The following is a 27,645-nucleotide window of genomic DNA, read 5'->3' as shown; positions in this document are numbered from 1 at the left end:
GCGCCCCGCGACTCTGGCCTGAGCGGGGCCCCGGGCCGGCCGGCCTGCCTCACCATGCGGCCCCCGAGGTAGAGCCTGGACGGCGCCGAGAAGCGCGGAGCGGTGCGCAGCCCGCCAGCCCGAGACGGCCGTCCGGCCTCGCGCCTGCCTACTCCCTCCAGCCCGGACCCCCCCCTGAAATATGTTCAGGGGCGCTTGGATGTGGCCGGGGAAAGACGCCGCCGCGCTGACTATCTGCTGTTGCTGCTGCTGCTGGGCTCCCAGGCCAAGCGACAAACCTTGCGCCGACTCCGAGCGGGCGCAGCGATGGCGACTGTCCCTGGCGTCCCTGCTCTTCTTCACCGTGCTGCTTGCTGACCATCTGTGGCTGTGCGCGGGGGCCCGGCCCCGGGCCAGAGAGCTGAGCAGCGCCATGCGACCGCCCTGGGGGGCCGGCCGGGAGCGGCAGCCGGTGCCTCCTCGCGCGGTGCTGCCGCTGCCGCCGCCGTCGCCTGGTGAACCCCGCGCGTCCCCGGGCGCCTGCGGCCCCCGATACAGCAACCAGACCAAAGCCGCCCCCGCCGCCGGCCCCGGGCCGGTCTGCGGCGGCATCCCCGAGCCCACGGGGCTGGACGCAGCTTGCACCAAATTGGAATCTTTGCAGAGACTTTTTGAACCCACTACCCCGGCTCCCCCTCTGCGGCCCCCTGACTCCCCTTCCCGTGCCCCGGCCGAGTTCCCCTACGCCAAAAAAAACTTGCTCAAAGGCCACTTTCGGAACTTCACTCTCTCCTTTTGCGACACCTACACGGTCTGGGACTTGCTGCTGGGCATGGACCGCCCCGACAGCCTGGACTGCAGTCTGGACACCCTGCTGGGGGACCTGCTGGCCGTCGTGGCCAGCCCGGGCTCCGGGGCCTGGGAGGCATGTAGCAACTGTATCGAGGCGTACCAGCGACTGGACCGACATGCTCAGGAAAAATATGACGAGTTCGACCTCGTGCTGCATAAATACTTACAGGCAGAAGAGTACTCAATCCGGTCCTGCACGAAAGGCTGTAAGGTAGGGACTGGCGGCCGCAGCCACAGTAACTGCCTGGGTGGCGGCGATGGAGGCGGCGGGGGCCCGGAGCAAAAAGGTCTCCCTCTCTCCCCACCCCACCACTCCCACCATCCCCAGTGCAACACGGTGACAGCCACCCTGGACCCCTCCACAGAGAAGGGGCCGCAGGGATCAAGGCAGGTAATCACCTGGCCAACTTGTATTGATTGGGGTTTGGGCATCTTAGGGCTGGGCCTTCTTGGCGCCCCGCCCAGGCAGGAGGAGGGAGGGGTCACTGGCCCTGGGCTGGCCAGCGCTTCTGTGCTCCCTCCCCACCAGCCTCCATCATCAAGTCAGCTGCCTGCCCCCCTTCCCGGCCGGAATTGAACATCCTTGGACCCGTGTAGGGGGAAGGCCAAAAGTCGGAGGAACCTAATCCTCGCCCTTCAGCTTCTGCCACTCCTGGTGATCTGGCACACCACACTGTTGACCTTATATGACCTGAGATGGCTGGCCAGAGCCTAGGCCGGCCAAGCCCAGGGGTTCCTGTCTTCTCCCAAGGAGAGACACTACAGGCTCCTGTCCTCTGACAAAGGAAGGAGCAGGGCACAGTGCACATAAGCCTGTGGAAGGGCCACAGAAGGTTGGTGCATTACAAAACTCCCAGTGCCCCAGGGTGGTGGTGGAGGGAAAGCTGGCTTTCTGGCTGCTAGGCACAGGCATCTGGAGGAAGCAAGAGGCAAGGCAGCTGCAGAACAGGCCTGCCTTGGGAAGAGCTGAAGGGTTGAGAAAGTTCTTGACCCTTGGCAGGGTTGTTCTGGACAGTAGGTGGATGGGGGCTGTAAACATCTAGGACCTGATGCTACTGTCCTGTCCTCCTGTCCTGGTCAGGTGGCCTGTTTTGGGGAGGAAAGAGAACAGCAAGGTCAAAGGGTCAAGTGACAAGGAGACCAGGTGGAGTGGTGGCACCACACATTCTTGATCTGGGGCCCAAGAGCTGGGCAGGGGGATGGTTGCCTCCTGTCCTGGCTCATCTCCCTCCAATGCTTGGGGAGGGGCAGAAAGTGCCTCTTCACATCCATGTGAAGAGAAATGGCCCCTATGGACTTTGTAAGGCTCCTGTGCTCTTGGTGGGCTCTGTAGGGATTTGGGACAGAGGATCAAGGAGGAAAGCTGTAGCTCCTTGATCCTGACTTCACTTTCCCCTTCTCCCTTTTCCTGTTCTCGTAACCTAGCAGTCTCCTCCCGCCTCCCTTAGCCTCAGCTGACTCACTGCCTCACTCACACTACCAAATGAGATATTCCACTTCTTAAAGGTGTACAGACAGACAGACACACACACACACAGAGCCATACACCACGACCACTACCTCAGCAAAAGTCACACAGAGATACAGAGAGGTCATCATATCCACAAACTGTGCCATAGAAGCAGACACTGTGAAACACACACACACACACACACCTCCCCATGGATTCAGAGACATGCAGGCGGAAGTACTGTCACATGAAGAAAGACACGTTTTATCATATAGAGGCTCATACCCTCCATGTCTGCCACAGACACATACATTCAGTGGGATCAGTGGGACATGGTCCACTAGAAGACAGAATAAAGAGTTTCTGTCATTTGTGGCCCTCTCTACAACCCCATGGCCCCACTAGTTTTTTCCTCAATCATCATGTTGAATGAGAGCCACTCCACAACTTTCCCGTGGGGTTTTCTGCATGTTACAGTTGACTTCAAGGTCCATCTGGTCTCACATTCAATAATAATCCCTCACATTGTTTTTACCAAGCAGTTTGATGTAGGAGAAGACATCTGATCTCTCTGATTCAGGAGGCCTTATCACTCGTATGATTTGTTAACAATGTGACCTTGGCCAAGTCACTTTACTTCTCTACGCTTTAATTTCCTCATTTGCTAAACTGGAATAATAATTCTTGCTCTTCCCACATCCAGGGTCTTTTGTGAGATTTAAGTGGGAAAGTGTAACTAATAGTATTTTAAAATAAGAATTTAACATCCAATATTGAATTAATGCTTAGGGGGTTCAACCCCTTTCACATATGTTATGCGATCACAAATGCCCATTTAGAGATGAAGAAATTGTGATGCAGAGGAACCAAACAGTTTTCCTTAAGGTCACTCAACCAGTGAGCAGAAGTGCCAGGACTCCAACCTGTGTGGTCCAGTGCTAAGCCCATGGCCTCCTGTCAAGCTCCCCAAGGCCCTCCCTCCTCTCCTTCCTCTCCTTATCTCTTTCCTGCAAGCAAGTGAACTACTCCTGCTTTCTTGCTGCCTGCTGTGCCGGCAGAAGGGCAGTGCCAGCTCCTCAGCTCTCTTCCTATCTTTCCCACCTCTTCTAAAGCTCTCACTCAACTGAGGCCTGGACCCATAGAGCTCTTAAATCCATCTGTGTTATGGGCACTAAGGGGAAAGACAGCCCCATTCCCCTCCTTCCTGCAGCCCTCTCTCTTCTTGGCCCACCCTTCCTCGCAGCCTTCTTTGCCCATCCCCTTAGTCTGTTCTTGGGCTCGAAACCCTCCTGCCCACCTCCCACAAATGGGATCCTTGGGAGATGATGTCCCACCCTCAGAGTCCTCCTAAGTAGAGAACCCACAGCCCCAGGGCAAAATGAGGAGGTTTCCTCTACTTCTAAAAACCAAACCTAGAGCCTGGTTCTAAAGTCAGGTAACCCTCTGTCCCCAGGGCCCTTGTTTTGAGTGCCTCAGTCAGATCCTTCCTGGGTGGCCCTAGAAACCCTGTTCTCTTCCTTCATGATGTCTGCCCCTGTTTTGGGCCACACAGGGCCCCACGAATCATACCTGTCCTCACTGCTGCCTGTGACACCTCCCAATTTAGTACTAGCTGCAACATTTCCTTAATGTGTGACTGACTTCCTCTCGCACAGCAGGGCGATGTTAGCTCAGGCAGGCTGATGCCCATCCCCATCCTGGCCTCTCCCAGCTCCTAGGGCCATACTTCCCCCTTCCCTTATCTCCCTGTGTACCCTCAAGTCCTAACCCTCTTTTGGCCCTGCCTAGGGCTACTGGACAACCACCTCACTACCCCCACCAGCTTTCTATCCTTGCAATCATGCCATGCCCCTACTGCTTCTCATTGCCTGTCCCCCACCTCAGCTTCTTTCCTGCTCTCAATTCAGAACAGTCAGACTCAGGGGAGTGGTGGAGATGGAAGCAGATCCCTGGCCTGTGCTCTCATAGTTCTTCATCCAGAGGGGCTAGAGGCCCAAGGAGAAGACAGTCTCAGCTGTCTTAGCAGCCATCAGTAGCACTGATAAAGGTTAGAGTAAGGGAGGATGTGATGTTCTCCTCTGTTCTGAACTGGCCCACAGCCCCCTGACAGACTGCATGTTTGGTTGTGGGTGTCACACTGACCAAGCTGAGGAGAAGGCTGGAACTCAAGTTCTCCTGGAGCAGTTTGACTTGGAGGAGATTCAGGAGGATGTGGTCTGGTCTTGGACTTCACTCTGTGGAAGAGTTGTCCTGATACAAAAGATGAAGCATGCCCTGCTTGACTCCAGAGGGACTTTGTAGTTAGAAAGTCCTGTGTTCCTTATTTCTTACCAGGGTACTCTTAAGCTTTGGACTTCAACTCTCTGAGCCTTGTTTTTCTCATCTGTAAAATGGGGCTAATTCATCACAACAGCCCCATGTGAGGTCATTATGAATGAGAAGCCTGCACATTATCTAGGCCTGGCATATCAGAGGTGCTCACTTCAGTTTTTATGTTCCAAACAAGGAACAGACTGCCTTAGGAGGAGGTGAGCTTTTGCAACCAGGAAATGTCTGGCCTGATACAAGTGGATCCCTGGGCAGAAATGCTATAGAGGTGACTCATACCACATTATGGGGGGAGTTGGACCAGGTGACCTCTGAGGTCTATTTCAGCACAGAGTTTAGACCCATGAGCAGAGCCTGCTCCCTGAACAGCAGCATTGGGTGAGGAGGGATGGGAAGGAGATTGGACCTCAACACCCACACATGGGGAGAAGGTGGCGGGGGTGCTGCCAGAGCCAGTGCCTTGCCTTCTGCCCATACCCGCTGAGGCCCTGCTCTTCCTCCACTCCGACTAGCAGCTGTTTCTGCCTCACTGTCTTCCTTTCTCCTCCCACCTGCCATAGTTTTCCTGCCAAGCAGGACTCTGGGCTAATGCTGGGTATGAGGGGTGCTGACAACAGGGAACTCTGGGCAAAGGGCAAGAGCCCCAAGTTGGCCAGTGGTCCCTGTTGTCACCCAAACTGACAGGCAAGGACCATTGCCCCACCAGCCTACTCCTTGACCAGAGCTCTTAAAGCCAGAAAATGTGTCCTGGTCCCATTTGGGGGTGGAAGAAGGGGGAGGCAGTCAATAAGCTGCCTCCTAGGAACCATGGCAAAGTTGACCCTGTGGGAGGGGCCTCCAGTTCCACAGGAGCTCATCTCCTCATCACTGAGGACTTCAGTGAGCATGGAGTTCTGGGAAGGGACAGGAACCCAGAATTAGACAGAAAAGAGGCAATGCTTATTGCTAGGACAAGGACATAGTGGATTAAGCCTGGAGTGGCAAAGTGATCTCATGCTGAAACACACCTCTCCAGATCCCCCACCATCTCCATGTTCCTCCCACATTTTAGCCCACACCCAACCTATTTTAGCCCATTCATATACCCTGCTCTGCAACCTGCCCAATCTTCTATTTATCACCCTAGACCCTTCCCAGACCACACTCACACATCATTCTCTAACCCTTATCCATGTGCCCACACTCCTCTGCTTCTCCCCAACCTTACCTCCACCCCTTCCACCCTGGTCCTTTATCCCCCTCCCCACCTTGCTGCTCTCTTAACTATGGGCCTCTCTCATGCCACTCCTCTATCTCCCACTCTCATTCCTCCCAACTTTAACCCCAGACCTCCCACCCTCTTCTGGCTTCCCTACCTCACCTCCTTGACACTGCACCTCTTGCCCTTGACACCTCCATGCCCCTCACCTCTCACCCCTCACATCCCTCACATTCCACTCACACTTCACCTCCCTCATCCCCATCTCTCTTCCTGCCCTGCTTTTCATCTTCTGAGCCTCCCTTGTGCCCCTTTCCCCTCTCTCCACCTCTTCAACCCCCTCCTCCTGCTCTTCCTCCTCTCTCTGCTTTCTTTCTCCTCTTTTTCTCCATTCTCCCTCTCTACTCAGGGTGGACATGTGCATGTGTTCATGTATACACACAGACACATAGACACATTCATACAGACACACACATCCCCCAGTCTTCATGGCTACTTCCCATCCTTCCCGCAGGCTGGTGCCTGACTACTATAGTCACCATAGCAACGGGAACCTCCAGGAAGGATATACTGGTATCTCCTAAAGATGGGGGTGGGGGGTGTTAAGGGGAGGAAGGGAGCCCAGCAACCTCCCACTCAGTAGCATGGTCTGGCTGGAAGAGTCTGCTGAACATGGTGGAGGTGGGGGTGAGGAAAGGGAAGACAGAGGGTGGGGCTGAGATCAAAGGAGGACCAAGGATCTATGAACACATAAGAAGGTGCTTCTAAGTCATGTGGGTGTATGCCAGCGCCCTCTGCAGACATCAGTACCTCAGGAAAAGGGTACACCCACTCTTGTGGTGCGGGGGTAGGGGGGTGGTTATAGAACCGACACCTCAGACTCAGGAGTAGGAGTTTGTCCTAGAAAAACTTTTCTCCCTCAAGGCTGTTTACCTGCAGCATGCCTCTACAAACTGGGCATTTAACCTGCCCTCCTAACTCCCCTCTTAGTCCCATATGAACTCCAGCTGTAGATGTTTGTGAAAGCCAGGCACGGACTCTGATTCTGGGGACAAATCTGGGCCCCCAGAAGCACCATTCTCCAACACGACCCCAGGAGATTTCTCTGGAATGGGTATATCTGCATTCCTATGGTTACAGGTATACAGACCAGAGTCTATACAAGAGGACAGACATGCCAGATCAGCCTTTTGTCCTTGGGAATAAGGGGATTCAGAGAAGTCAGAATTTCTGGGACATTGAGCCAGCTAGGTGCTTAGAGGGGAGAGAAAGAGTACCAGGTGAGCTGGCCCTGGGAGAGAAGGAGTTACTGCAGAGTGACAGGGATTGCCAGGCCAAAGCTCCTGCTTGAATAGATTCTGGAAAAAGGAGCTGGAATCTGAGCCACAAGTTTCTGGGCCAGAAGATGAAGCCTACTGTCTCCAAAGGAGAAAGGGAAAGGGAAAAAGAAAACCACAAGCTTTTGAGTGCCTATGAGATGCGGGGAGCTTTATATGTGTCCATGAATATTTAATTCTGACAATAATCCTAACAGGCAAGTACTACCATTATCCCCCATTTTACAAATGAGACAACTGAGGCGAGCAGAAATGACCTTCCCAAGCTATGTAACTAAAAGGCAGGATCTTTTCTTTCTCTGGTGTACAGCAATATAAAGAAGATGTTAATAATCTCTTCCACCTGTCAGAGGCAATGTCCAGCTGGCTATGGATAGCCTAGGTGAGAAGCTGGTCAGACTGGAGGGGAGGATCAGCAGAGCCTTTTGGCAGCTTAGCAGCTCAGATCCAGAGTGAGGACCCACTAGCATCCTCTTTGTTCAAGATTCCAGTCTCTTGTCCTTGAGACCCAGTAATGATCATTGGTATCCTCCTGGAATAGCAACAGGAGGATGGGCATGAGTAAGGAAAATTTTTGCTCCCTCCTTTTAGGCTCTGCAAAGAAGAAAGGAGGAGCTGCGCTTCTCTTGCCTGGAGAGACAAGTGTCTCTGTTATATTCTCAGCCCCAGTTTGCTGGAAGGATCAACCAGGGCAAGAAGGGAGAAGGTGACCTAAGCAGGCCTAGTGCAGGCCAGAGCCCTCCACCTCACCTCCAGCATGTACTAGTAGAGCTGGGAGGCAAAACAAATGCAGTGAGACCTTGCCACCTCAGAGCCTACTGAGACCTGTTCTGGGATTTGAATGTCCAATATCCATGCCAAGGTTTTGGTGAGCCCCAGCCTTAGGCTTCTCTTAGGGGGCAAAGGAAGTGTCAACCCATCAAGTTCTGCCTGGAAGACATTTGGCGGTATGAGTGTTACCAGCATTTCCTATCTTGTTTGGTTTTAAGCAGAGCGGGGCTACCTGGCTGACTTGTGCAAGGTGAACATGTCTGTTTAGTATTGAATTTGATGAAATCTTCCAACCAAGTTAATTCTTCAAAATTGTTATAGATTTGAAATCCTTTTAAAAAATTTTTCCCAATTACAAAAAATAATCTTTGAAAAATTCTGGAAAATAAAAATATAATAAGAAAAAGTTCCCGGAGACACTTGGGTTTTTTCATTGCATTAGAATATATATATAACATAGAATTTAACATTTTCACCATTTTTAAGTGTACAGTTCAGTGGCATTGAGTACATTTCCAAAGTTGTAGAACATCACCACTATCCATTTCTAAAACTTTTGTCTTCCCAAACAGAAACTCTGTACCCATTAAACAATAATTCCCCATTGCTCTCTCCCTCTAGTCCTTGGTAACCACTAATCTCCTTTCCATCTCTATGAATTTAACTATTCTGGGTACCACATATAAGTGGGTCATACATTATTTATCCCTTTTTGTCTGGGTTATTTCATTTATAATGCTGTTTTCAGGGTTCATCCATGTTATAGCATATATCAGTACTTCATTCATTTTTATGGTTGAATAATATGTCATTGTGTGCCTGTGTCGAATTTTGTTTAGCCATTAGTTGGTGGACATTTGGATTATTTCTACCTTTTTGGCTGTTGTGAATAAGTTCCCATGAACACTGGTGTATAAATATTTGTTTGAGTCCCTGCTTTGAGTTCTTTTGGATATTCTCTGGAGTGGAATTGCTGGATCAGATGATAATTCTATATTTTTGTTTGTTTGTTTGTTTGTTTTTGAGATAGGGTCTCATTATGTACCTACCTCAAGATGTCCTGGAGCTCTCTATTCAGACTATCTTGGAGCTTGTGATCCTCCTGCTTCAAACCCCTCACCCAGTGCTGGGATTACAGGAGTATACCACTATACTTAGTTTATGCTCAACTTTTTGAGGAACCGCTTTCCATTTTCAATTACATTACGTTTTATACTCTGCCACATTTCAAAAGAATTCCAATCTTTCCACATATTTATCAACACTTATTTTCTGGGTTCTTTTAATAATAGCCATCCTGGTATGATTATATACTTGTACATAGTCTATATAGTTTTTCACCCTGCTCTTTCTAACTAACTGTACACTGAGTACCTTCCCATGTAATTACATATTCAGAGATATCACTCTTTTCTTTTTGGTGGTGTAGAGCCTCACCACTCTACTACTTGAGCCACACCCCCAGCCCATAAATTTTCTTGAGTATACAATATTCTGTCACATGACTGTTACATAATTTACTTAACTGGTCCCCTACTAATTAGATATTTATATAACTTTCCATTTTTTTGTTTTTGTTTTTGTGACAGGGTCTCACTTTTAGCCCAGGCTGTTCTCAAACTTACAATCCTCCTGCTTCATCTTCCCAAATACTGGGATCACAGTGTGTACCTGTCTTTACTTACACCTTTTTACTATTATAAATAATGCTATGATGAATATCTCTGTTTATAAGCTTATGTCAGATCTATGATTTTTTTCTAATAAACATTATCTTAATCATTTTTTCTTATTTTTCTACTTTGCTGAATTTTTCAAATCACACAATAATGCACGCTCATTATATCAAATAAAAACAGTACAGAGGTTTATAAAGAAAACAATAATCCTCATATTCACTGCCTCCCAGTCCCACTGCCCTGCGGTCACCAATGTTAACAATTTTGTTTGTATTCTTCCACCCCTTTCTCTAGGGTTACATAAACATCTACACACAAAATGACATTTTGTTTCCTTTGTTTTGATACAAATGGATGCAGAAACATTAATTCTGCAGGATGAAGTTTGGAACTAGCTTTACAGAATCAAATAGTATTAACCTTTTTAATGTTCTTAACATAGATTACGAAATTTCTTTGAAATTATTAGATTACTTTAGTTTATACCCTCACCAAAAATGTGAGACTAACTTACTTTAAAAAACAATAGAGTGTATTGGCTTTTCATTTGCATTCTTTTGGTCAGACATTTGTTTTTCTTGTTTATAGGCCATTTGTATTGCCTGCTTGTGAATTGTCTATTCATGTTTTCTGCTTTTTCTTACTGATTTGTACATACTCCTTTATATGTATTAATATTAGCCTTTTCTAATTATATTTGTATCAGATTTTTAAAATTTGTTATTGCATCTTAGAGCTAAAAAGAAAGAATGAGACGGAAGGGAACAATCCCAGGCATTTCATATCCTTTATCTTATTTAATTCTTATATCTGCCTTGTGAAATGCATATATATTATCCCCATTTTCCAGTGGAGAAGACAGACTCAGAGAGGTCAAATGACTGGCTCAAGGTCATCAGCTAATAAGATTTGGAGCTGGGATTTGAAACAAGGTCAAATCCAGGGCTTTGAATACCAGTGTGTGATGGTGTACATACACTATACGTAAAGCTTTGCACTATTGCCTTACAGACATCATTTATAAAAAAGAGTAGGTTTTTTTTATTATCTCTATTTTGCAGACCAGGGAAGTCAAGTAACTTGTCTGAGGTTTTATTACTAGTAAGAGCACACCTGGGATTTTGACTACAGGGCTGTATGAGTTTAAAGATGTTTGATTCTGTCTTCCCACCATCCATACTGCCTATGTAGTGACGATCTTCTTGGATACAGATTGAGATTCAGGGAGGGAAAGTACTTGGCTCACAGTCACATAGCAAATTAATGGCTGAGTCCCTGCCTCCTTACTGATGATTTGTTCAAGTTCACACAGCTAAACAGTGTCAGAGACAGAATCTGAACCCAGCTCTGACTAACTCTCCATCTGGCTGGAGCAAAGGTTTCTTGAATACCATTTATAAGATAAGCGGTAGAAAAATGACATGGAATGGACATGTAGCTGTCCTGAGACTTTTCCAGTGGAATGGACTCTGGCATTGGAGAGTTCCAGGGCAAGACTTTTCCAGAAGCCCCCAGATGGTAGGACTTGGAACAGAAGATTTCATGTCCTAGGGCAATAAAACACTTCCTACTAGAGACAGCTTTCCCTCCCTGCACCAGTTGCCATAGATTAGAGCCTTGGGCTCTGGGTGGGAAGCTAGTGGGCATGGAAGAAGCAAAGCAGTATGTTTGTATATGTGTTTAGAGGAAAGTAGGGGCTGGTGGAGTGGCTCATGTGGAAACAAACATGAGGCCCTGAGTTTAAACCCTAGTGCTGCCAAAAAAAAATAATAATAGAGGAAAGTAAGGAAGAAATACTTCGATAAGGGAATAGAAATGGTCATTTGTAGTCTCCCCCCCCCCGCCACACACACACTTACAACGAAAACCTTACTCATATGGGGAATGGGCTGAATACACTGATTTTAGAAAATCACCACTCTCCATCTAAGCATAGAAACTTCTCCCCAACTTGACCTGAAATTCCATCAAAAAGAAATTTGTTTGAGTGGTAAGCTTCCATGATGGTAGTTAACTGAAGGGAATATCCCAAGTATGATATATAAGAGTTTGGGCATGGAAGTGCAGGTAAATCTGACTTCAAATTCCACTTTGAAACCTGTAAAGTAGCAGTTGAGTCTTTGAATGTATTCCTTAATCTCTCCTGGAACCTCACTTTCTTCACCTTCAAAACTAAGAAATAGGGTCATTATGAGGCTTAAATTACCTAAATCATGTCAATCCCTTAAGAGCACAGCGCCTGTGAGGTGGAAAATGCTCAAGAAATGCTAACCACCACTATTATTATTATTATTATTATTACTGGCTATGGGCCTTGGGCAAGTTATTCAAACTCTTTGGTCCTCCCTGTCCTTATCCATAAAAATCTGTCTCTACCTCAGGGGGTGATTGTGAGAATTAAATGAGTTGTTAAATGTCAGGATCAGGTGCTTAGAACAGAGCCTGGCATATAGTAAGCACTTAATAAATGGTAGCTATTATTCTCATCGTTAATTAGATGTGTTTAATCCAAACGATTGCTTAATACCCAATTGAAATTCATAACACTAAGGTGACCTGCTTAGGAGTAGGAAAAGGTGTCTTGGGAACAGGAAGTAAAGTGTCTGTGATGAGGAAGATTGGGAGCTAGAAGGCAACTAGGGAGAGTCTAGTGAGTAAGTGAAAAGATATGCTTAGCTGGGAGAGGAAGAGGCAGAGAGGGAGAAAAAAGTACCCCAAAGTCCTTCATTCATGTCATAACCAGAGATCAGGTCTTTATTCTCCCCAGCCTCTCATCTACTTAGCAAGGCATAGCATTGGGAAAAGGAGGTAAGGCAGGGCAGGGAGCTGGTTTCATTGTAATCTGTGTAGAAGGCTAGAAATGGCTTTCTGGGCAAACAGGCATGCCTAGGAGGGGAAGGTGTGTGCAACTTAAAGGAAGCTACAGTTGCCACTGTCACATTAAACAGCACTTCTGTGGTGACCTGCACAATCATTGTGCACAGAAGACCCTAAAGCTCTCCTCCTTTCATTGTAGTTACTCTCTTTGGCTACGGGAGTCCTCATTAGCTCTGTTGGCCTGTTAAGCTCACCTGGACCAATCCCATGACCCAGACACTGGTGATGGAGTAGATGATTGAGGGCAAGGCAGGGAAGGACAGGATTCTAGTGCAGGGCCATGTGGGCTGACATTAGTCAGGTCATGTTTTAGGAATTCTGTTATGTTGCTTTTGAGATTTGTGACTGCAGATCAGTTTTTATTTAATTTTCATTTTATCAAAGTAATATATTTTTATACTTTTAAAGTCATGTACAAGCTACAAATATACAAATGTGTGGGTGTCACACACACCCCTGAGTTTACTGTTCAGAGTTAGATACTTGAAAATCTCTTGAGTGTTTCTTCTGCTATTTACTTCCACATTCCTAAATGTTGTGCTAATATTGCTATTTCTTGATTTTTCTCTTTAAAATAATCTATCTATCTGTATATATGTATATATGCACACATGTAAGTAGACAAAGTATAATATATATATATACTTCCATACATATATCTATCTCATATATAGGTATGCTTGTAGCTTCTGTATGTGTTTAAATTATATGTCAGTGTTTGTCAATGAAATAGTAGCCCTGTTTCACCCTAGAGCTTCACTCTTCAGTTAAATATGTCCACATTTCTAAATGGCATATCAATATGCTAGCTCTTGGTTTTTCTGTTTTTAAGTACCTATTGACTTTTTTATCTGATTAGAGGAGAATTTAGCTCTTACTACAGCAGCACCATATGTGCAAACATGCTTCCCCTCTCCTCATATACCCAATATCGGCATTTCACAATTTCTGGTTTTAACAGTGTAACTTTTTTACATTATTAAGTTTATAAATATTGTGTACAGCTAGGTCATGTAGACTATTTGGTCAACTTGTTTTCTTGGAGTTAATAATTGCCTCTCCTTTTTCCTGTTTGCATGGTTTTCTATGACTTTTCTTCATGAAAATCCATAAAAACACATTCAAACCCATTTTCATTTTTTTTCTTAGAGCTCTTCTCCTTACTCCAGTCTGGGCTAGTCGCTGGAAGCTTGATTTTTAAAGTACTTGGCAAACACCTTCATGTATATATATCCTCCACCAACTCCCTTTGAGATCCTGGGAGCAATGGTATCTTTCTTATATGTGCATTGTAAGATACAATCCCTATCCTCAAAGAGCCTATAGTCTTACAGATGTTTAATTTATCCAGAAGCCTCACCAGAAGGCTTGAACTCTGTCCTGGAACTTTGAATTAGGCCATCTCTTTGGTCTTACCCTTCAGGCAGGCCTTCCCCTCCCCACCTCCAATGAGTTATCAGCAGAGTATTATGTAGTCCCCCTAGAGAGCAAATGGGATCTCAGGCTGCATTAACAGAAACAGATTCTAGGACAGGAGGACTAATACTTCTAGGGTTGTGTGTTCAGTTGCAAAAGACATAGAAAAACAGGGACTTTTGTGAATGTGAACAACCATATGGATGAGAGGACTGGAAATTATATAGTCAAAAAGCTGGGGATGTTTGACTGTTTGGAAGTGTAGTCTACATACAACCATCTCTGTTTTTCTCTTTTCATATTCTCATGAATTTACTACAGTCTGGCTTCTGGCCCCTGCTGCACCATTGAAACCTCTCACCATGATGAAACTGCTTCTTAATTTCCCAAACCAGTATATTCTCATCTATGTAAATCCTTATTTACTGACCACTCCCTAGTCTTTGAAATTCTCTTCTCTCTTAATTTATAGAATGCCACTCTGTTTTTCCTCCAGTCTCCTGGGTTTTGTTGCTTTGTTTTGTTATTTTGTTTCATTTTGTTTGTGGTCCTAGGGCTCCAACCCAGGGCCTCTTGCATGTTAGACCAGTGCTTTACAAATGAACTAGACCCCCAACTCTCCTCCAGTCTCTTAAACCACTTTTATATCTTCATGCAACTTCCTCCCTCCTCCTTCCCTTTAAATGTTAATGTTTTCCAGGGATCCACTGTTGATCCCTTTCTTTATCTACTCTCAAGGCTTCTACTGTTGCTGTTTCAGGGTGAGCTAGGTTTTGCTATAGTAACAAGTAGCAACCAATATCAGAGGCTTAGCCAAAAAATGGTTATTTCTTGCTCATGATACATGTCTAAAACAGGTCAGCAGCAAGCATCTCTTCATGATAGTCACCAAAACACCTAGGGTAGTAGAGAGGCCATCGCAACTTTGTTTGCATAGCTAGAAGCAGAAGAAAGAAAATGTGGCAAATCATTATCAGCCCTTAAAGCTTCTCCCCAGAAGTAATCCCTCCCTTCAAGTTACTTTTGATTGGCCTTTGTAAGTCATATGGCCATGCCTAATTTCAAACAGGAAAGTGTAGTCCTACTGTGTTCCTCATGACTAGCTCCTTAACCCCAATAACTGAAACCTTTATTCAGACTGTCCTGAGCCAGACTATTATGTCCCACTGCCTCAAAGTCAACCTGACCAAAATCTGAATTTGTCTTCTTCATTCTCAAATCTACCCTTCCTTCTGTTTTTCTTTCCTTACTAAATAAAACTGCTATTCATACAGCCACCCAAGCTGGAAACCTGGGTTATCCTAGACCCTTCGTCTCCCTCATTTTCCATATCTGTAGGTAATCCTTTGTGGACCACCTCTTAATATCCATTCTCATATCCCCTCCTTTCTTCCAGTTTTTAAAATCTGCTGCTACTGCCTTAGTTGAGGTTCTCATCATCAAATTGTTGCAGTAGTCTCCTAAAGAGTCTCCCTGCCTCCAATCTTGATGTCTATACTCTATCCTTCACACTTTCTGCAGAATTCTAAAAAGTTGTTCACAAAAATGATAATCTTTTTTTTCCCTTTTTCTTTATTTTGAGACAGGGTCTCACAGAGTTGCCCAGGCTGGCTTCGAACTTGGTATCCTGTCTCAGCCTTCCAAGTAGTGGGCTTACAGGCCTGTGCCACCATGCTCAGCATAAGTAACCTTTAAATAAGCAATTATTTACAACCCATTAAAGGCCATCCATTGCCTTTAGGAAGAAACCAATTTCCGCCTCAGCATCCAGAGCATATTAATATAGTCATGGTCTTCTTGTGTGGCCTCATGTTCCATCACAAATCCCCTTTACACCTTCTAGTTACACTGAACTACTTACAGAATCTGAATCCAGCACTATTTCACACCTCCTTGCCTTTATGTCTGCTGATTCCTTTTCTTGAGGTGTACTTTATTCCCTTCCTTGAACTTCTACTCCTTTTTTTCAAAGCCTAACTCAAGCCTCTCCCACATGTAGATGTTTTCCTGGCCTTTAGCCTTCAAAACAGTGCTACCACTATACCAAGTACATACTACTTACCACAGTGACTTATAATGATTGATTCTTCACATGGTATCTCCCCTGCTCTTTGAAGACAGGAATCGTCTGATTGATCCCTGTTACCTGTAGCTCCCAGCACAGTGCCAGGCACTCAGAAGATGTTAATGAACAAATGAATGAAGAGACTTTATTCAGAGAAGTCTACAAATATTTGCAGGGCTGGCCTGAGTGACAGGAAGGTGACTGTTCTGTATGGTGCCTAGTAAGAAACATGTGCTAAATAAGAAACGTGAATGTGCCACAGGGAGGCATTATCTCACCTCTAAAGGAGGAGGGACATCTTTAACTGCTAGAGTTGTCTGAGATACGGGCTGCCCTAAGAGAGAATGGGTTTTTCTGTGACAAGGTTTACAATCAGAGGCTGGATACCACTTGGCAGTGATGTTGGAATGGAAATTCCACCACTGGGTAGAATGGTGGAGTGATGACTATCATCGTCCTTTCCATTCTGGACCACTTATGAACCCGTCTCCTCTGCTTACCTAATTGACACGAATCACCTTAGGTCTCTTCAGAACTGTCCCTGATACTACTCAACTAGGCCATCCCTAGCCAGGCTGGACCCACCAAGCCTTTGAGCAGATGCTGTAAAAGGCTTGGAGGCCCAAGGGCTCTCTAGAACTGGACTGGATTTAGGTTTTCACCCACCTCCCCAGCTATCTCCCCTACCTTTTCGCCAGACCAGGCCAGACCACTTTGTCTCATGACTGCTCATTCTAAGAAGCAGGACAGCTGTTGCTTATTTTTATAGCCACTTAAATAAAGCCCTATCATCCACCTGGATTTGCCCTATAATGCCTTTAATCCTATTCTGACTCTGCCAAACCCCATGAACTATGGCTGTCCCCAGAATTACATCCACAGTCTTCTTCCTCTGGTTGGAGAGACTGCAATTGGTCTCATTCTGTTCTGATCCAAATCTTTGAAAGTTCAGAGTCAAGAATAGGAGTACTTGACTCTTTTAAGACCATGCCCAACAGGGTCCCTCACACAATTCTAGGTGCGCTGGTGGATGCAGTGCAAAGAGGCATGGGGTTAGCTGTTAGGGTGCCTCCCTGGATTGTAGTTGATTTCTTGCATGTCTGTGACTTGACCAAGGCAATCCCTTTCTCTGGTCCTCAGTTTCCTCATGGGTAAAATCTAGGGGTGGGGTGGTTACTTTTGTACAGCAGTGTTTGCAGACAGTGGATTTCATCCCAAGCCCATTGTTGCTTTGCTTCCACAGGCACTGCAGCTATAGCTCCTGGCCAAGGGTCCCAGAGGTACGTTAAGAAGACAAGCAGCCATGAAGGGAAGGTCTATAGGGAGGATTTGGATGGGGAAACAGACCCTAGGGAGGGAAGCAAGTTAGAATTCAAGAAAAAAAAACTCCTTACTTCCTGGTTGGCAAAAACTGAAGCCCCCTCCTCTCTGGAAGATTTTCAGTCCCCAAAGCAAGGAGCTCAGGATAGAATAGACTCCTCTTTCTAATCCCTTGGGTCTTGAGTCCTGTGTGAGAGTATGCATTCACACGGCACTCAGTGAAATCAGGCATTTCTGTTTAGAGGATTGTAGGGACTAGAGTGCCCTGGCCAGGGCTGCAAGCCAGGGTGCTGAAGGGTAAGGTCAATCAGGTCCTCCCACTCCTTCCTAAACTGGCAACTGCAGAGCCCAAGTGGGGGGAGATCCCTTTTATCTTGCCCCTCCCATTTCAGGAGTGGCTCCACTGCCCATCTGGGAGGAGGGTGGGACAGTCCTCCCAGCTTCCTTTTTGGGTTAATTGGTGTTCCCTCAAATTACTCCCTCCTTTCTTCCCCTCCCAGTTCCCATAGCAACTAGGCTGTAGCAGCCAGAACTTGATTGAGCCCAGCGGTGGTGGCCTGACTGAGGTGGAGAAAGGAGAGCACTGCCAGGTCAGAGCTTCCTACCCTACTCTACCCACCCCTCCCCCTGCTACCTCAAGGATCTAGGATGGTCCAGCCCAGAGAACAGGGCGTGATGGAGAAGCCTTTCCCACCATGGCTGGAATTTGAAGAGCCTGATACTCCAGAGCACGCCTGGTCTCTCAGCTCTTCTCCCTTATCCAGGCCCCTGTGTCCTGTCCTAAATTTAGAATTTAGTTGCTAGTAGGGTGGTTCAGTAGGAAGATTCCTGGAGTTGGAGTCATGAAACCAGATTTCAGGTTCCTCCCTCTGCCACTGTTTTATGTGGCTGTAGATGAACAAGGCCTTCCCCTTTTCTGGGCCTCAGATTTTCCATCTGTAAAATGGTAAAGTAAGACTAAACTGATGGTTCTTGACCCAGGCTGCATACTAAAATTGCCTGAGGTGTTTTGTGAAACTATCTGCAAGGACTCTTGACTTTATTGGTCAGGGTGTGATGTGAGCCAAGCATTTTAAAAGCTCTCTGGGTGGGTCCAATATGCAGCCAGAGTTGAAAAACTGGAGAGCAAACATTTCCACAGGTTTCCCAGCTGACTGTTACCTGGTTCTAAGACATTTCCTCCTATTTCCTGCAAGTCTTACTGCCAGCAAGCCCCATAGCCCTCCTAAGCCTGGCGTTCCTGGTCCTTCCCTTTTCTCTTAGATGAGTGCCCTGTGTGACTGGTGAGACAGGGCAAGATCTAGAGGACTGTCTTGTGAACAGGGCTACAGAGTCTGGTGGGCTTATTGCCCCAGGGGTAGCACTAAGAGCCAGATCATTTACCTAAGAAGGCCCCAAGCCACCTTGAAGGATGTGAACCAGCAATGGTTCAGCTGGCCCACTGTGAGGCCAAGAAATTGAATTGCCTCTGAGCTCTGCTCTTCTTCCTCCATTCCCCTCATTAGCTCCTTGTCTGTTCCTGCCTCACCACCCACAGGCCTGGTGTCCTCCCCAGGCAATCTGCTCACCCACTTGTTGCCATGGTGACTCTGGCTGGGGGTGTGGGGACTAGGGGGGTCGGCTAATTAAGGAGAAAGGCCATACTCCCACTGTCAGGCTACCTCTCTCCCCTCCCTCATCTCTCCTCCCTCTGGGAGCAGATGAGGGGAGTCCCAAGACTCTATATAGTCTGTTACTGGGCAGTCGCCTGTGAGGGCTGGAATGCCACTGGGGCTTCCTCATCTAAGGAGCAGGAGCATTGATCTGGAAGAGCCCAGGGACACTCTCACAGGGCCCTCTGAGCCCCAGCCCCACCCATGGACACTGGGTGGGGAGGCTGATTCCACACAGCTTGAGGTGAAAGTAAGGTGGACTCTGGGTCCAGACTGCAGGAGATAGGGGCAGAGGCTGTAGACAGATTCATCTTGGCAATTCTGGGGCCCTTCCCACTCTTATGATTTCACTTTCTTTCCTGCCTCTTTCTATCTCTCCTTCCCCCCTTCTAATCTCCTTTCCCTCTTTCTTACCAATTCTTTCTTAAGCTTCCATTGTTCTCATCTACCCTGGTTCCTTCTTATTCACCCTTGATCTCTCTTACCTTATCTTTCTCACTCACTTTCTTATCTCCTCCTCTCAGTACCCCTTTTAACACCATCTTACCCCCACCATGCCTCCACTTGCTCTTATCTTCCTACTTTTTTACCCTTCTCTCACCTTCACCCCCTTTTACCCATTTACTTCTCTTACACCCTTCATCTCTTATTTCCATGCTTTCTCAGCCCTGTTTTTCCTACCACCATATCTTACCTTTTAAACTCCCACTCTATATTACCCTCTCTTCCTTACACATCTCTGCTCTTTTACTCTCTTACCCTGCTACCATTCCGTCTTACCCCTTAAGCCTCTCTCTTATTGCACTCCTTTACTCCCCTACCAGCTCTCTCTTACCCTGCCTTTTACCTTTGCTTGTTCTGTTCCACCCTGCTTTACTCCTTTCTCATTCCTTTGCAGATACATTTTAACCTAATAATTTCATCTTTAGGAATTTATGTAAAGTTGAAGACAAGTGTGCAAGAGATGCAGAGATACCCACTTGAACATTATTTATCATAGTGACAACTCAGAAGGCACTTAAATGTCCATGAACAGGAGATTGGTGCCCTTTCCATCATATTCATACACAGCCATTCTCTATTCTCTTACCAAACCATGCTTCGTTCACCTCCTTGTGTTTGCTTAAGCCTCATCTCTACCCATCCTAGTTATAAAATCCTACTTGGAGTTCAAGCTCAACTATAATCCCCTCACTATAATCTTTCCCAGCTTCTCTACTTGCTTCCATCCAATAATCCATGGTTTGACCTCTCCTATAGTATAGAGTATATGCCACAGTTCAAGTTAGATGTATCTACCCATAAAACTTGAATTTCCATGAAGATGGGAGGTCTTTCCTCATTCACTCACCATGGTCAGTCAATAAACAGATTTTTTTAATGTATGCTATGCTGAGTACACAGTGGTTAGTAGGCAAACCCATGTCTGCCTATAAACAAGTCACATTTTAATGGAGTCGACAGAGGCAAAACAAGGATGAAGACAAAGTAATACTTGCAGTGAAGAAACAATTAATAAAAGAATAGTGAGAGTGGCATCCTCTGGTAGAGTGGCCAGTGAGACCCTCTCTGAGCAAATTACATCTAAACTGAGACCTGAAAGATGAGAAGGATCCATCTATGCTAAAAGTGGGAAGAAGAACATTACAGGTCAAAAGAATAGCATGTGCCAAGGCTGCAGGGTAGGAAGAAGTAGGGCACGTTCAAGAAAAAGAAAGAAAACCTCTGTGGAGCATAATGAGAAGGGAAGGTAGAAAATGAGATTGGAGAGAAACAGGCAAAACTGTCCAGGGGTTTGAAGTTTGCTCAGATGTTTGAGTTTTAGTCTAAATACATTGAAGGGTTTAAAGCAAGGTTGAAACACAATCTGATGGCAGTTTGAGACCATGCTTACTCCTGTGTGGACAATGGACTAGAAAGAGCACGAGTGGAGGTAGGGAGGCCAGATAGGATATGATCATTACTGTTATCTAGGTGATGGTGACCTGCACAAAGTTGTGACTGTGAACTCCCCAGGAGACATTGGACAATGGCTGGAGACATTTGTTTGGTTGTCACAATAAGAGAGAGGGGCAAATACTACTGGCATCTAGTGGGTAGAGGCCAGATATCCTACAATGTATAGCATAACCCAAACAATAAAGAATTATCTAACCCAAAATGTCAGTAGCATTGCTGTTGAGAAATTCTGGGCTTGAGGGAGACAGAAGGTAAACCAGGGAACCCTTCTAGCTAGAACCAAGTGTCTGGTAGGGGTGGGCTAGATGAGGGACATAAAGCATACCTGTGAAGGAGCAAAGCAAAGATTTCAAAAGCAATGGAGCACTGTCCATTATGTTTGCTCCACATCAGGGCTGAAGCCAGCAGGACAGACCATGGATTAAGTAGAACTCAAAGGCACATGTGGTACCTGGTAAGGAAGATTCTTGTTTTTATTCAAAATAAGCCCTCACATTTGTATTGCCCTTTAGAGTTTATAGAACATTTTCATATATGCCATATTATTTGATCCACACAATACTCTAATGAGGTAGAGCAAGGATAATTCTCTCCATCTCTTTCTTGAATTTAGAAACTCAGTACTATCAGCCAAGAAAATGTTAGCCAAATTGAATAGAACTGAAATTTGCCTCATTATATAGAAGTAACCACGAACACCTCTTTGAACTTAGTGTAAAATGATGGGCTTGGATGAGATGATTGGTAAAGCTCCTTCTACCCTGACATAGGAGTAATTTTGTGATTTTTGCCAACAAACAAATCCTTGGATGAATTCAGAAACCCTGGCTACAAGATAGGAGATCTTAAGGTAGAGTATAGAACCTTTGGCCCAAACCTTTCTTCTCCACCCCTTAGATCCTGGGGTTAGATTAGCAAAGCTCAGTTGAGAGACCACAGGTATACCTGCTCATCCCTCTCCTCTGAGGTGAGAAGGAGCTGTCACTTGGGCTGATGCTCTTTCCTCTCCCCCACAGGCTGTCTACAAAGCCTGGCTGTGCTCAGAATACTTCAGCGTGACCCAGCAGGAATGCCAGCGCTGGGTTCCCTGCAAGCAATACTGCCTGGAGGTACAGACCCGGTGCCCCTTTATCCTCCCCGACAATGAGGAAATGGTGTATGGCGGGCTCCCTGGCTTTATCTGCACAGGTAAAGGCTGGGCACTGGGAAAGAGGGAGGAGGTGTGGGCCCAGGGTAGACACCAGGTCAGGGGAATAGAAGCATAGAGGACAACGAGACTGTCAGGTTAGAATGAGGTCAGTGGCTGGAGGAGTGGGCAGCAAGGTCCCCAGATTGGGCCCAAATGAAATAGGAAAAAAGACCAAAGTAGCCATGTCTACTCAGAATATGCCCATGCAGGAAGTTATCCTGGAGAAACTGGCTGGATCCCCAAGAGATAAGGGCTCAGGAAGGGAAGGTGCTGAGGGCCAAGGAGAAAGAAGTTTGGCATAGGGTTACCTGAGCAACCCCCAGCTTTGAAAAATCTCCTCTCCAGGTAAGACAGAATCACCAATTCCCTGAGCACCCCACCCCACCTTCCTTATCCATTGGCAGGGTTGCTGGATACTTCACCAAAGCGGCCGGAAACCAAGTGCTGTGACGTGCAGTGGGTCTCTTGTGAGTCGGAGAAGAAGAAGTTCAAGGAGTCTGAGGCCCCCAAAACCCACCACCAGCAATTCCACCACTCCTATTTCCACCACTACCACCAACAGTACCACCACTACCACCCCCGCCATGACCCCCCAGGCCTTGTTAGCCACAAGCCCTCCCTACTGCCGGTCTCTGGGGGCTCCCGCCTCAGCCCCAGCAGGATCCGGCTCTGTGTCCTTGTCCTCATGCTCCTCCATACCATGGTGTCCTTCTCCAGCAACCAGGGTGGTGGGGGCCTGGGGCTGGAGACACTGCCTGCCCTAGAGGAGGGCCTGACACGGGAAGAGTGACAGCAGCAAGGGAGGACAGACCTCCACCACACACTGACATCAGCTCCAGCCCCCCCAGTTGGGGGGGAGGGAGCTCCTCCCATGGGAGGTGCAGGACGAGGTGGGGGGTGGAGGGAAATAGGGGGCCAAAATCGCCCCCCAACCTACCCCCACCCCAAAAGCAGCTCTAACAGAATGGCCAGAGGGCCCCAGTGAGCTGCAAAACTCATCCAGGAGAAAAAAGTAGGAGCAGCAGGTGCCCCCTCCCAAGCCCCACCTATGGGGCTTAGCAAAAAAGTGGGAGGAGTGGGGGCTAGAATTGCCCACCCCTGCTGAAAGCCCTGACCCCAGGGAAAGAGGCTGCTAGTGCAGCCTCAGCCCTGCAGGGAATGTTGGGGGCACAGAGGGGAGAAGTTGTCCCCCCCCCGCATTCCTTTTGTTGCCAAGATCCTTAATTCCCTCCTGCCCATATCCCTACAGGTGACGGCAGACAGTGCAGTTGCCCTCCTGCTACTTCAGCGCACCTTGTCCTACGTGGGGCCATCACGGGCAAAGTGTCAGGCTGGGAGATGAGGTGCGCACAGTTGCAGTGTGGTTGCGGTCCCAGTTAAGCTGTGCCCCACCACCCTAGGCAATGAGGGGCATAGAACGAGTGTTGAAGGAGATAAGGAAGGAGAAGAGGAGAGATGTGGATAGAGGGCCTGGAGAGATGGACAAATGGGCTACTGCCACCTGGCTTTGGGGAGGTGGGTGATTAATGTTGAGGTGGGCTCAAGAACTGCCCCCCAAATCAGAGAGAGTTGCATAAGGAGCTAAGTTGTCCAGTGAAAAACAGAAAGCTGAGGGCACATGGTCGGACTGCCGCTGTCTGAAGGGCCATATCTTACAGAAGGTGCACATACTCCCAAGGGCCACTCTTTCCCTGGAGATCTTGGCCTTGGGGCCAAAGACCTTTCATTTTTGATCTCCATGGGGAGGAGGGACTTGAGCCCAAGTGGGTCAGGCCTGGCCTGGGTCCTTATACTCCCCCATCTTGTCCTAGCCCAGGCCTCCATGAAGGAGAGCCTAGTGGAATTGCCCCAGAGCTCTCTGGAGATGAGCCTCCCCCATTCTCACCCTGTCCCCATCCCCAGCCTACCAAAGAGTATTCATCTCTTCCCATCCCTGACCCCTGGGTTACTAGCCCAACTTTGGAACAACCAGACTCCTCACCCTGTAGTCCCTTTCTCCAGTCACCCCTTGTTCTTGCTGGAGAAAGTTCAAAGACTGGCAAGGGGGCCCTTTTGATTAAAGATAATGTGCTGTCATCCCTTAGGTGAGAGATGAACTGTTTAGTCATGCTAGGGGGCTGGGTGAGAGAAGAGGCATCAAGGGCCCCTTGGGGGCCATTAGCCTTGTGCTGGTCCACTGGGAGGGGGAGGCCACATTGCCTGGGACATTGAAAAGCTGACAAGAACAGGAGCCAGAATTGGGTGGGACAGGTCAGGGGCTTTCAGTGCCAGAAGGACCTGTGTCCTAGGATGTGATGCTAATGGATAGAGGGAAGGGTGGGCCTGGAGTAGCATTAGGGGATTGGGAGGGGGATTAGGGATGAATGGGAGGCCTGCCTAGTAGAGAAGGACTCTTTAAGGGCCTCAACTGGGTCCCAAATCAGTTTCATGAACCTAGGAAGTCCTTTCCTGCCAGTTTTCTCATGTCCCACACCCTGTCCCCTGCCCCCCTGCCCTGTGCCCTGCCCACACATTCCCATTTGGTCCACAGCACTTTGGGCCTGGCCACATACCCCATCCCTAGAGTGCTCTTTTCAGCTGGGGAGGGGAAGAGGTGCTGGCTCCTTTCCAGATGTACTTATGTATAAGTGAAAGGCAGGGGCTTGGTCTGCAGAGAGACCCTAGTTACTGCCTTCTAACTCCTGCAGCCTCAGGAGGGGAAAAGGGACTGAGCAGCAAAGGAGGACCATATGGCCCCTGGGAATGGGCCCTTGGAGACTCCCATCCTCTCTTCCCCCTCACCAAGTGCCCAGGAGACCCCTGGCTCAGACCAGCCCAAGGCCTTGCCCAGTGGCAAGGGAAAGGGGCACCACACTCCACCTCAAAGTCATTTGACTGTCCCCATCCACCCCAGCACCCTAACCTTTCACCACCTCTCCAGCTGTCCCTGCCCTTCATCACAGGCAGCAGATCTGGGCAGCTTTCTTATGCCATTTTCTACACTGTGCTTCATGAGTAGGACTTTCTTGCACTAGTTCCTATGACTGAGTCTCCAAGCTGGTTTCCTAGTAGTTGCCATCCCTTTCTCTCTTACCTTGCTATGATTCAGTTGTCTCTGCCCGCCCTCTTACCCCTGCCTATGTGTTTCAGTGAGAGTCTTTGTATGTGTACTGCTTTCTGTTTTGTTGCATTGTGGGGCAGAGGCCTCTCTACTCTTGTTTAACCCCATAAAGAAATAAATGGTAAGACTTGATGATAATCCTCTCTCCATGGCTTTGTTTTGTGGAATCCACCTTGCTATCCCAGGAAACACTCTAGGGCCTGGGGAAGGGGTGGGGCCAGAGGATGCTAACTTTGCGCCAGGCCCATCAGCTCAAATCTCAGAAGGGTAAACTGTGACTAGAGGTGTGGCTCAAGCAGTAGAGTCCTTGCCTCCCTAACATGTGTGAGGCCCTGAGTTCAAACTCCAGTATCAGTAGAGGCAGAAGGAAAATGAGAAAGGGTGAACTCTGTAGCATGCCATTCTAGAGAGGAGCTCATAAATCTAACCACTGGCAGATAAGTGTAAGAAGAGAAGTGGCCCAAGCTGAGGAACAGTGCAGACTCAACCATGAGTGGTGAGAACTACAGGGCACATGGAGAGGGGGAAGCTCAAGGCCAAGGTTGGCTTGTGGGAGTGTGTGCCCTTGTTGCCAGATCTCATTCTTCAGGGGAAGCCAGTCCTCAGGATTTTGACATGAAGGCCCTTAGTTCTCAAATGATGGCTCAACTGTGAAAAGCAGCTAACCAATCAAACAATCCCTCCATGCAGGCTAAACATATTTACAGGCTCTGCATGGCTGGGGGACTATCAGTTCTTCACCTTTGCTGCAGCCTCTGGTTCTAGTCTGTCAACCTCCTCTCCCACACTGCTTCACCAGGCCCATCTCCCATCACAGGAGTGCGGGGTACTCAGGAGGAACTGCTAGAGGAGCAGTAGAAATGGCCCTGTGCCACTACACCTCTCACATAAATGGGGAAAAGGAAACCCCCAAAGCAGCAGAGTGTGGAGGTTAGGGCATGGTCTCTGGAGTCAGACTCTGTTTTAAAGCCTAATACCACCATCTCCTATTTCTATAACTTTGGACAAGTTCCTTTACTTTTTAGAGCCTTGTTGTCCTCATCTATCAAAAGGGTTATTGTGGGAATTAGATGATGTCCACAAGCACTTGGCATGACAGCTGGCACAAAGGAGCCACTCAAATGCCAACAATTATTATTTATCATTAGTCATTCAGTCTTTCTTCTCCTTCCTTCACCCCTACCTCACCAAAATCTGTCATTCTCCCTCCGGAATATGTGTCAAATCCTTCCCCTTCTTTCCACCCTTACTCCCAACTGAGGCACTTCAGGCCCCTAGTAGCTTTTTCCTGTGCTACAACAATAGCCTGACTATTGTCCAACTAATGTCTCATCCAATTACTCTGGCTCCAATCCATCCTCCACCTAGCACAGTGCCAGGCACTTTGGAGGTACTCAATTTATGTTCTGTGAGAGAACTCATGCCATCTTGGAGCTTCCTAAAGTGAACAGTACACTCCTCAAAAACATCAGCTTTCTCTCTCTCTCTGTCACGCACACACGCACGCACACGCACACATGCACACGCACACACGACAAAAAGAAAATCAAATGGCTCCACACTGCCTGTAGAATCAAGTGGCAAGTTCTGAGCATTGACACTCAAGGCTCTTGCTTTCTGGTCCTATCCTGCCAGTCTTATCTTCCACCATAGTGCTCCTGGACTCATGTCCCAGCCAGCTGCTTGTTCCCTGAATGAGCCCTGCACCTTCTCACCTCCTGCCCTTGGCTCACATAATTTCTTCTGCCTGGCATGCCCTCTCTCCTTCTCTGCTTCATTACTGACTTACCTAGGTTTCAAAGGCCAGTTCATATGCCACCTGTACTATGAAGACTTCCAGATCCCCCCTCTCCCAAAATGAAAACAATCTCTTTTTCCTCTGTACTTTAATCATGGCACTTATTACATCCTGCTGTGTTGGACTTATTCATTCAAAATATACCTATTGTGCAATTATGATATCCCAGCACTGTGCTGGGTGCTGGCAGTACAGCAGGACACAGACACATTACATATCCAGACGATAACATGACCTTTTGCATTAGACAACCATAAGATGCTCACTATAACATTAGCATTTTGGTCTCACTGCATGTCCATGAGGAGCGAGGCAGGCTTTCTTTGCCTTGGGCATAAGTAAGAGAGGTAAGGGACTAGAGGTCCCTCTCTAACCTACTACACACAAAAACAGAGTGGGTACACATCCACAGGACACAATGGCTGTGCCAAGCAAGCAGTCATACGAGACTTATGTCACCCTTTGACTTCTGGACCAAGCATTGCATCGCACTGCAGCTGCCTTTCTGAGCTCCCCCCTGTAGCCAGGCCCAGGACCTTTAGGTCAGTCTGACTGCAGCCAGACTCCGTCTCTTCCAGCCCAGCATGAAGGAGGAGGGAGGACTGCAGTGGCTCACAGCCCTGGCCATGCATCAGAATCACCTGGAGAGTTTCAGCCCAGGCCCCACCAGCAGAG

The 27,645-nt window shown here is 47.5% G+C and overlaps 1 protein-coding gene across 3 annotated transcripts; it reads left to right on the top strand.

Moving 5' to 3' along the window:
• On the top strand, positions 1–27,645 carry Nalf2 (NALCN channel auxiliary factor 2). Of its 3 annotated transcripts, XM_074062772.1 has the most exons (5): positions 1–1,042; positions 21,900–22,071; positions 22,477–22,539; positions 23,322–23,415; positions 27,549–27,645. In XM_074062772.1, exons 1-5 carry the CDS (start codon positions 182–184, stop codon positions 27,556–27,558), a joined length of 1,200 nt encoding a protein of 399 aa, XP_073918873.1. In that variant the 5' UTR covers positions 1–181; the 3' UTR covers positions 27,559–27,645. The 3 variants fall into 3 exon arrangements, with proteins under 3 accessions (XP_073918873.1, XP_073918872.1, XP_020007783.2); XM_074062771.1 differs by lacking the exon at positions 27,549–27,645 and having other exon boundaries at positions 3–1,042; positions 23,322–25,299; XM_020152194.2 differs by lacking the exon at positions 27,549–27,645 and having other exon boundaries at positions 7–1,042; positions 22,477–25,299.

The sequence above is a fragment of the Castor canadensis genome, chromosome X, assembly GCF_047511655.1.
Source record: "Castor canadensis chromosome X, mCasCan1.hap1v2, whole genome shotgun sequence".
Taxonomy (NCBI): domain Eukaryota; kingdom Metazoa; phylum Chordata; class Mammalia; order Rodentia; family Castoridae; genus Castor; species Castor canadensis.
This window is presented reverse-complemented; position numbering and strand designations above follow the sequence as displayed.